This window comes from Ascaphus truei, chromosome 19 (assembly GCF_040206685.1).
Source record: "Ascaphus truei isolate aAscTru1 chromosome 19, aAscTru1.hap1, whole genome shotgun sequence".
Classification (NCBI taxonomy): Eukaryota; Metazoa; Chordata; class Amphibia; order Anura; family Ascaphidae; genus Ascaphus; species Ascaphus truei.
Genome location: NC_134501.1, coordinates 12166796 through 12177977, shown reverse-complemented (window position 1 = coordinate 12177977; position 11182 = coordinate 12166796). Strand labels below are relative to the sequence as shown.

The window sequence follows — 11182 nt, the reverse complement described above, 5'->3', positions numbered from 1 at the left end:
CTGGGGTAGTTTCACCTCGTGTGTGTTTGTCAGTAAAGTTTAAATCTTCTAATTTCTCAGTACTTAGTTTATACCCGGACAAGTGACCGAACGCTGTTAACGCGGTATAAAGGTTAAGTGATGTCAGCGGATTAGACTGGCTTAGAGTAATATCTGCAAAAAGTTACTTTTTTAAATTCCCTTACCAATTTTAAATTCCCTGAATGTTAGAATTATTTCAATCCTACTGCTAAGTTATTATGACATTGGGGGAAATCACTGCATCTTACACATACCACACAACACACACTGGTGGGGAGGGAGACGGTATGAGCCTGGGGGGGAGGGAGGAGGTATAGGCCTCTGTTGGAAAGGTGTTGGCCTGGTGGGGGGGGGGGGAAGGAGGTATGGACCTACGCGTTGGGATTGGCAGCAGGGGGGGGGGGGCCCATGCCACGTGACTTGCCGGACCCAGCACCGCAATCCCAGCTGTCCCCCCTCCCCCGCTGTCCGCGGCCCCCGTTTCCTTACAAGGAGGGGATAAGAATGATCAGCTGATTAGCGATCCGAAACAACATTTATTTCCTGAGCACTTACCTGCTGAGATGTTGTACATTGTTGCATGCTCCAGAAATACATGGCGTTTTGGGTCACAATCAACTGATCATTCTTATCCTTGCAAGGAAACCACAGACTGTGAGCCTCAACAATGCCTCCCCCCTCCCCTCAATTCTTTATTTAACGCTTTTCGTGCCCCAAGACGTAGTCGCTGCGTCATGGAGTCTGCGACGCCAGGTGCCTTATGATATAGTGGCTACGTCATGCTCAACGAGTACGACCTCCCCCAGTTTAATTTTAAAAGCAAAACAAAATTAACCGCTTAATAGAGCCAGAGGGGAAAAAAAGGACCCAAAAATATAGTCACCGTAAACGGTTTGGCTTCTTCTGCATCTGCTTCTTCTCTCCGCAGCGTATGTACCGGATGGGTGTTATGAGTATCTGACCATGTGTTCCCGGGATCACATAGAGAGTCTGACCACGGCAGCATCTAAGGGACCCGCCGGCAGCAAAATGGCCCATTCCTATGTCACGGTGTGTGCCGAGGCTCTCAGGGGAGAAAAGCACATGGGGGTGTGCAGAGGGAAAGATGGGGGGGGGGAGGCAGATTGGGGTATGGGAATGGGCATGGTGGGGACAGCCAAGTGAAAGAGGGTTTTGTGAGGGGGCAGTAAGGAAAGAGAGGAGTATTTGGGATAAGAGGAACATGTGGGAAGCACAGGTAGCAGGTGATGGGGCAGGGAGGTGCAGGTGGGGGGTAATAAGCAGGGCAAGCTGAGCAGAATGCAGAGGTTAGTAAGAGAGGAACATTCATCATCTAAACCAAAACGGAGAGAAAGATTTGCCCACAATGTACTCAGTACTGGTACGGATAGGATAGGGCATCACAATAAAGCGTAACCTTTACTGGTATAATACACGGTAAAATAAAGTCCAGAGAGCGGTGAAATGAACGATCCCCATCGGACAAAAACATGACGGACGTACAGAAACTGATACACTGAAATAGAGAACAGCTACTATGTATCAAGTAGGGGTAGCGATCTTAACAAACGCATGCGAAGAAGTAAGTACCGAGGGCAAAAAACAAGTGGGGAGAGAATCCCAGCAGTGACGGTAAAGTGAATAGCCTGCGGAATAGAGAAAGTCGGGGTAACGTAACCACAGGGACTTCAGAGACAGAATATAGAGAAGTGACCGTGTATCAAACGTTTGCGTTGCCAAAAAGACTAAGCCGACCTGTGCAGGAGGGGAATAGAGAAGGGGTCTCTCTCTTCTGGTTTATATTCCCCTCTATCCCTTCATGCACCGTTACTTTTTCCTGCAGGCTGATGCAAGAGCTTTGTCCCTATCTCTGTCCCCCCTTCCCCTTGATATATAGTTAGCAGGGAGGTGCAGGGTGTGGGGCAATTAGCAGAAATATGCAGACAGGTGCAGGGTGTGGGCAGTTAGTAAGGAGACACATGTAGATAGCAGTTGGCAGGGTTTGGGGCAGTTAGTAGGGAGACACATGTATAGAGCAGTTGGCAGGGAGGCACAGGGTGTGGGGCAGTTGGCAGGGAGCAAGCGGATTACGTTCTTAGTAAATTAGAGGTGCGGGTTGGGTTCCAGCCTTTCATTGTGATGCTGTGTTTGGTTCAGCACCCCCTGCTGGTAGAAGATGGCAGCTCTGTGGTTAACAGCGTGCTGAGCGGAGAGGTGTCGGTGAGCTCGGGGACTGCGGTGCAGAACTGTCACCTGCAGGTAAATACCCACCTGGGAACTGGAAGAGCATAACTTCACCAAAGACACCAGCAGAACATCACTTAAACCAAGTAAACATATAGTGTCACTTAACTCCTTTCCAGCCACAGAACATGCAGAGCTCCACTTCTGTCCATCACTGAACCCCTTTCTAAGCTTATGGACCTTCCTTTTGCTCCTGTGCCAGGGTCCCCTGTACGTGGGCAGCGGCTGTCTGCTGACGGGCATTGACCAGACAGGGGCATCAGAGCTGCGTGGGCACCGGCTGAGTAATGTCATTCTGCAGGCGCACGCCATCTGCCTGCAGCAACTGCCCCTCACCGTGTACAGCCTGCTGGGGACAGACGACCAGCTGCAGGTAACCTCATAGCTAAGGGGGTATAGGCTCATCTCGCTCACCCTGTCCTTAATTCCCCGCCTCCCTATGTAATGTGTGCTGTACCCTGCAGTGCCCGGCTGGAAGCGGCTCTGCCACATATCTCAACCGGCCCTGGGAGGAGTTCTTCCACAGGACTGGGATCTGGTGCGTCTCCCCCACCCCTTACTTACTTTATCTCCTGTGCTCCCCCGTCTCTCTCGCACACTCTTCCCGGTCTCGTATATTTCTCTGTCAGCATCTTCCTGTCTCTCTTTTTTTTTTTTTTTTACTTCTTTACTTCCCTCCCGCGTTTGGGAGTGTGTATATATGTGTAGGTGGGTGTACACACACACACACACTATATGTCTTGTACACACAGTGTTCCTCTCATGTCCGCTTACCCATAATGCTTTGCTTCATTCTCCTGACAGTGAGCGCGACTTGTGGGGAGTTGGTACACCCCCCAGTGAGCACAGCTTATTAAGTGCCCCCCTGTTCCCTGTCCTACACCCCTCTGAGCCACTGGGAGCTGGGGATGTGCTGTGGTTTCTGGGGTCAGAGGTCAGCAGCGGGGAGGTCAGAGGTCGCCTGCAGCGGTGGCGGAGCTCTTGGCGCATGTCCTGGCAGCAGCTGCAGCAGCATCGGGACCAGGGGAGGGCGCTGCAGACCCGCAGGGAGGTCTTCTTCTGCCAGGCGCAGGAGAAGCTGCAGAGGGCACTGCTGGGGAGGGAGAAGCGCAGCCTGCTTCCCATCATCAAGGCGGCCGTGCAGGAGGGAAGCCAGGAGCTGCTGCTGAGCACACTGGACCATGGTGAGATTTGCATAAATCAAGAACACTTGCCTTACTGCATCAGGCTCCGCCACCATCATGCAGAAAAGACATCGGGGGCGAACCCTAACCCTTCCACCCACAGAGCCATCAGGGGGACACACCTCTCACCCCTCCCACGCACCCACAGAGACATGTCAGGGGGACACACCTCTTACCCCTCCCACGCACCCACAGAGACATGTCACGGGGAACACACCTCTCACCCCTTCCACCCACAGAGCCATCAGGGGGACACCTCTCACCCCTCTGACCCGTTCCACCCACAGAGAGATGTCAGGGACACACCTCTCACCCCTCCCACCCTCCGAGACATGTCAGGGACACACCTCTCACCCCTCCCACCCTCCGAGACATGTCAGGGGGACACACCTCTCACCCCTCCCACGCACCCACAGAGACATGTCACGGGGAACACACCTCTCACCCCTTCCACCCACAGAGCCATCAGGGGGACACACCTCTCACCCCTCCCACGCACCCACAGAGACATGTCACGGGGAACACACCTCTCACCCCTCCCACCCACAGAGCCATCAGGGACAGGGGACACCTCTCTTCCTCTTCAACAGGGATATATCCCACGCATCTCTGACAGACCTCCTACCCTCTCCTACCACACACGAGACCTATCTGCTTCTCATCCACTCCTACAGATAATAAAAACATCTGCTTTTCAACCTTTCTTCAGAGACACCAAGAACATACAGTTTACCTCTCACCCTCTCATCCCATCACCTGAAACAACAGTACATACAATATGCCTCTCGCTCTCATATACACAACCTGCACACGCCTCACCTCCTCATCATTACTACATTAGCAGTCTGGTTTCTGAAGGCTTCTGGGAAGATAGGAGGAGGCCTAGTAGATGGCGTGATCACAATGCCTCTTGTCACTATACAGTAGCGTCTGTGGCGGAAGACCCGGGGATAGCCGCTAGAGCATTTGCTTGTGTTGCCGACGTGCTGGGCTGCATGGCAGGTGGCGAAGGGGGTCTGAGGAGTGGGCCGGCAGCTAACAAGGCCTGGGCTAGCGGATACCGGCTCCTGGAGAAAGGGGACATTGCTGAAGGTGTCAAACAGCTGGCTGCAGAGCGGGACAAGTGGCTGAGCAGGTAATCTGACTCTCCAGGTCTCTGCTCAGTGCTACATCCAAGGACACTAATACATGGTACAGTGCCTAAATGTTGCCATGCTCAGTAGCACTCCTCTGACACTTATACGCATATATATATATATGTTGTGGTTATTTTGGGGGTTCAATATGAGCTTATAGGGGTCCTGTATGTTCTCCAGGTCTCTGACAAGAAAAAGTCATTGGGGCCTATTCTCGTAGCTCTGAAGTGTGTCAATCCGCTAGTGCACTTTAGAAGCGAATTGGCGTGCTTTACTATTCTGTAAGACCTAATCGCATGTCTAAATGGCTCATTTAGAAGCGGTTTCACTCCGGCTCTGCCAATCTGATCGGTTTGTCAACAAAGCCCCCAAGGGACATTTTTGGATGACCGCAATTGTCGTAGTGCCGTCACACAACCCGCTACTAAAAACTCGCATTTATTTTAGATATTGGTATTGTGAGTTACGCCCAGGGCCTGAAATTTGGGTTTGCCTGGGAGAGCAAACCCCATAAATCAGACTGTGGATGGAGTTAGCGCCTCCGGTCATTCCGCTTCTAAAGTAATTACAATCCGGGCGGTTTGGCTGTTAAACCCGGGCTGTTTGCCACTTTATAGAAGCGGTTTAGAAGATTCGATTTGCAATAGAGAATACGGTTTTTATTCACATTTCATTCCGCTGCTTCTAAACCTGCCGAACCGTGCGGTTTGGGAATGACCACTTCGGAGCTACTGATATAGGTCTCTAAGTGTATATAGCAGAAAAGAGGTTAAGTGATTTGTCTAAAGTAGGGGTTCCCCAACTCCAGTCCTCAAGAACCCCACAGCGGTCAGGTTTTAAAGATATCCCTGCGTCAGCGCAGGTGGCTCAATCGGTGTCTCACTCGTTTCGACTGAGCCACCTGTGCTGAAGCAGGGATATTCTTAGAAGCTGACCTGTTGCGGGTTCTTCAGGACTGGAGTTGGGAACCACTGGTTTAAAGGTTATTGGCAGGGGAGAGATTAAGCGATGCTCTGCAAGCATCTAGCGGGGGAAGAGGTTAAGTAATTGTAGGTATTTGGTAAAGATTAAGCTAAGTGCCACTCTTCAGATTTACATAGTTACATAGTTACAAAGTACAATTTCCGGTAGAAAGATGTTAAGTGAGTCTCTGCACCACTCAACGTACAATTGGAAGTAATGACCGCAAAAGGGTTAAGCCGTACTCTTCCAAGCAAGCAAAGCGTTAAGCAATACCTTGCATAAGTCCTTTGAGGCAGATCCTCTGCAGGGATCTAGCAGGACCACGGGTGTGGAATGTCCTTGACCATTGAAGAGGTTGTGGACCATTGAAGAGGTTGTGTACTGCTCTTCCGGCCTCCGCCATGGAAGGGTTTCTACTCCATGCTTTATCTCCTAGACCAGCCCTCTTGCTCCGCGCCGCCCGTCACTACGAAGGGGCAGAGCAGATCTTGATCCGCCGAGCTGTGATGTCATCGTGCCAGTTTGTGACCATTGGTCAGGAGGAGCTGCCGCCCTCGGGTCACTGGGTGTCAGCCGAGTGTCCGGCTCGTATAGATATGTCCGGTGAGTGCGTATGCGATCGGCCCAAAGCAGTCTATGTACTCCAGTATAGAAATGAATACAGTCCAAAGCAAAACCGGGCGCTACTGCACGTGTGTCTAATTCTTGCGCAAGAACATAGATACTCGGCGTCCACACCCGAGTCATTAGTTAGGTTCACGGGTTTGATTCCTACCTGAGCCATAGTTACCGAACACATGGTTCCAAATGAGAGATATATGGTATCGCAGTGTATCTTTCCTGTTGTATGATAATAAGATCACAGCCGGGATCCAATACAAGCTCTGAAGGTATTTCCATCTACGGATCCCATCCATTAAGCTGCAGTGAGATGGCGGTTAAACTTGCCATTTAAATCCATAGCGCTTCCATGCTACATCATCCTAATCCGGCTTCAGTGGAAGAGCTTCTGCATCCTGACGCTTCCTCTGATTGGCAGGTGGCTGGAGCGACACCCCACCAATCACATATGAGCATGGAGGGGCAGTGGTGAATGTGGCAGTGCTGGTGGATGGTCGGAGGCCTATGGGTGCCCGGGCGAGGCGGATCTCGCAACTGGAGCTGCGTCTGCGCAGTGACAGCGGCCCACGCGGGACGCAGATGCACACTCAGCTTACATGTCACAGCCTTGCTGACCTGCAGGACTACTGCCAGCCCCATGCTCCAGGTGACCGTCTGGACATTGGCTGCTAGTGTATTGGAAGCCCTCTTATTGTGAGTTGTGTGTTCCTGTTCCTGGTGTGTATTTGTGTTAGAGAAGCTCATCTCTGTCTTTGGTTTCCCACTTCCCAGGGGCGCTACTAAAAGCCGCTTTCATCTGCTCCGGGACAGTGAACCTGAATTCCCAGAAACCTTTGCAGGAGCAGCTGAGTGAGACGTATGGGGGAGGTTTTGAGCTGTGCACATGGTCCCACCTCCCACATGGCTCAGGCTTGGGTAAGCATTAACCATTGGTGAACACTGCCCTTTAGTTGCACGTGTTACCCAGAATCCTTCATGTGATGCCATATGTAATGTCAATGCCAGGGATGCTAACTGCATCTGTGCAGCATTACATTCCAGATGTCATTTTTCTATGTATCCTGGCAGTGCTGTGATGTGTTTTGTTTTGTTGTTACGATATTTGTATTCATTGTTATACTTTCATTGAAAGGTGATGACTTTTTTTTTTTAAGGCATGTAGAGACTTTACCAATTTTATTATTATTTTTACTAAATATGATTTGATGATCAGTTTTTGCCCTGCGTTTTATACCCCACAGAGATAACGAGTGTGCGTATAATGACATCATACTGTTTAATCGTGTTACATTATGTAAAACCTGCCTCCGTCACTGCATGATATAAGAAACAATGTAACTTGCGTGTAACCTCTGCTTCCTGCACGAAGACTTTGGGAAGTGAGTTACAGGGGTTCCCATACTTATCTTATTAGTCCACAGATATCCCAAGTTTTACGAAGGGCCAATGAATTTGCAGACATGCGTGACCATGCTTGGCCTATAAATGGGGTAATCCTATTACAATAAAAGATGGGGTTTGACGTGTGCTCATACACTACTGGTTTGTATTAAACGCTTGGTCATGCTGGGGCCTTAAAGCCGCACTCCCGGTGACACTTTTTCATATGTTTGAAGCAGGGGTTCGCCGGACCTGAACCGCGTTGGTTACAGCGCCGGGGAAGCTCTGTTTGCCGAGATACTTCAGAAGGGGGTGCCGGTAGCTGGGCAAGTTTGGGCTAACATAATGGCGGCCTAAATGTCCCACGGGCCAATGGGAAGCCGTGGCGTCATCCCGTGCAAGTTTCCTGTTGGCACACGGGACATTTAAACTGAGCAGAGATACCAGCACCCCCTTCCGAAGTTAGTATCTCGGGAAGCGTGGGGTCCCCATGGCTCAATGTACCGCTGTTCAGCTCCGGAGACCCCTGCTTCAAACATATATATATATATTTTTTTTTTAAACACGTAGTGCTGCTTTAATTAAAGGCAAATAGTAGCAGAAAGTTAAATGCAAGATAAGGAGGGGATTGGGTCCCTGAGGATAGGTTTGGGGGGGATGTGTGGACCTGGAGTTCTGCAGTATATTCCCCCCCCCCCTGTTCTATGGTGTGTAGGTACCAGCAGTATCCTGGCTGGAGCAGTGATGGCCGTGCTGTACACAGTATCCGGGAGGTCGGCGGACGCTGAATCTCTGATCCATGCCGTTCTGCACCTGGAACAGGTTCTAACCACAGGTAACTGGGCAACTAAAGGGCAATCGGAGCAGAGAGAGGGTGGAACGGAAACATAAGACTTTAATGGCAGATAAGAACCACATGGCCACTTCGTTTGACCATTTTCCTATCTATTGTAAGACCCTATACTCCTATAGGATCCTCGGCTTTCTTTCATATTGGCCCAGCTTTTTGTCTATCCCAAGCAGGTTTGAATTCCCTTACTGTATTAGGCTCTACCACCTCTGCTGGGAGACTACTCCATGGATACACCACCCTTTCCGTTGAGAAGTACTTTCCCACGTTTTCTGAGCCTGCCACCCTCCTGCTTCCAAGCATGACCTCTTGCTCTAGCATTTCTCGGAGTATTTGCCTCCATCCCGCACCTTCTTGAACCCCTTAATAAATGGTAATGTTTTTATCACCGCCCCCCCCCCCCCCCTCTCCGTTCTCTCTCCTCCAAGCTGCACATGTTCAGTTCCTTTAGCTCTTCCCGATACTTTTTATGATGTACGGACAGTACACCCTTCTGGTAGCTCTTCTTTGCCCAACCTCTTAAGTATGCAGCGCAGTGTGCGAGCAGAGGGTGAGTACACAGAAGCGAGTGTGCGCTCACGGGGGGGAGACAGTGGTGCAAAGGAGGTACAGAGTGTGTGAGCAGAGAGGGAGGAGACACCGGAATCAGACACTCAGCTGCCAGCTGTTACGCCAATAAGGTAAATTAAGGGGTTTTAGCGGTTAGAATCGTGGGTTAAGGTAGGGGTTTTATCCTAAGGGGGTAAGGTTTTTAGGGTAGGGGTTTTTAGAGTAAGGGGGTAAGGTTTTTAGGGTAGGGTTTTTTAGAGTAAGGGGTAGCATTAGTGTTAGAGGTTAAGATTATGGTAAGGGGTCAGGTTAGGAGCTTACTGTAACGGCGAAACAACTGGCGGCGAAATATTACTCTGCAGCAAGGTGGATGGCGGCTAAACGGCCGCAACAAAATATCCTATACCGGGAGACGCGGTGTGTGACAAAAGGGATACCTCTGTGCTACTGTATTTACAATTTAAGGTAATTTTACTGTAAATGACACTCAAGCGAGATAAACGGTCTCGGAAACATGCTTCTCTCTGGCACTTTGTTGAAACCCTTTTTTGTATTAAAAGGTTTGATCATACCCCCTCTCTCCTCCAAGCTGTTTGTATTCTGGTCCTTTAATCAGTATTGAGGTGGTAGTGGGGCTGGGGGGGAGGGGAAGACGTGGTGTTATCAATGCAAACGTGTGGGCTTCAACCCATCCACCAGTGAATCAATATGAAAAGCGCACACACACACAGTCACTCCCAAGTGTCCGATTTATTATGTCCGTGTGCAGACCATCACTTGGACCCTTTGTCCTCACAATGGCTCATTGTTTTTAGGGAAACATTGATACAATACGTACACTTTGGCACAGCGTTTCTTTTCTTTTTGTAAGGAAAAAAGATGCCGGAACTCAAAGCAAAGAAAAATACATTTATATTCTCAACTACAATGAATAATTCAGCTTTAACCCTATTGCAGCCAGAGTGACCAACAGCGCAAGGCATGGCTGCCCTCTCAGGCAGCTGAAGGGGTAAATTAATAGACCCCCCCCCCCCCGCCACACACACACACACGTATTCTCTATGAGCAAAGAAAAAATGATTTTATGTCTAAGCTGCAGTAAATAATTCAGCTTTCAATTTAGACATGTCCGTTTATCCAACTCCCAGTTACTATTCCGTCTCCGTTCCTAATCACTGTGTGGAGTTTCTGGCTGATTCATAAAATAAAGGACTGGAGCTCAGTAACACTGTAAAACTACTTGGAATAAACATTAGGATATCATAAATATGGGAAATAAATAGAGTCTTAGCCGTTACAACAGCTTAAGAAGCTGGGAAGAGCTAGTTGGGTACTGTCGTGGAAAAACTCAGTCCCACACTTATTCTTTTTAGGCAAAAGCAATCGGTTGAAAAACTTTATTGCAGCAGCTGCTTGCAAGAGTAACATTCAAATAAAAATCAAGACATGCGTCTGATCTAACATAAATGAACTGAACTATAGGCTCTAAGTAAGCTATCTTTATACCAAGAAAAAGGGCGGGCATGCATAATATCACAATATCACTTTAATATTCATTATAACTCACAAGATATAGCATATTTTATGGTACTATATCATTGCACGTGTATTTTTTTTTGAATTGTCACTATTATTTATGGTCACATATACACAGACACTGGTTAGCACTAATTAGTGCACCTTATATTGTGGGCGCCCACCCTATTTTTTTTTTTTTTTTTTTTCACATAATATCACAATATCACAATGTCGGCAATTATGACTTCATTGGACATCTTAGTTTTCTTTATCTTGTTTTCTTGCCGTTACTTGGTTATACATTTTAGCAGATTAAGCAAAAATGAAAACTCGTGTGCTAAGCTACCTCCTGTTAAGGGCGACAGCCAGTACATCTCTCTCTCTCTGACTTTACAAAGGGGGTTAATAGATAAGACAAGGGGCCCATCTAAACAAAGTAATTACAGTTTCAGCACTAAGGAAAGTTGGAAGGGAACACACACACACACACACACACACACACACACACACACACACACACACACACACACACACACACACACACACACACACACACACACACACACACACACACACACACACACACACCCTCCCCCCCTCCCCTCCTATCTAAAGCCTGGTTATAGCTATACATAGAAATAATGTGTAAATATTATTCTTCCATAGTTCAGGGGACCGTGTGCCCCAATAATTTTGATAACACCTTGCTCAGCTAT

General features: G+C 48.8%; 1 protein-coding gene across 2 annotated transcripts in view; it reads left to right on the top strand.

The window, feature by feature from the left end:
• The window catches only part of FCSK (fucose kinase), a 29153-nt gene that overhangs the window by 11952 nt on the left and 6019 nt on the right, over positions 1–11182 (top strand). For both annotated transcript variants that reach the window (XM_075576591.1, XM_075576592.1), the window contains exons 11-20: positions 950–1071; positions 2179–2280; positions 2468–2638; positions 2730–2803; positions 3070–3449; positions 4374–4584; positions 5985–6151; positions 6588–6815; positions 6941–7084; positions 8265–8384. In XM_075576591.1, coding sequence (XP_075432706.1) covers positions 950–1071; positions 2179–2280; positions 2468–2638; positions 2730–2803; positions 3070–3449; positions 4374–4584; positions 5985–6151; positions 6588–6815; positions 6941–7084; positions 8265–8384 — 1719 coding nt within the window. The remainder of the gene's footprint in view (positions 1–949; positions 1072–2178; positions 2281–2467; positions 2639–2729; positions 2804–3069; positions 3450–4373; positions 4585–5984; positions 6152–6587; positions 6816–6940; positions 7085–8264; positions 8385–11182) is intronic.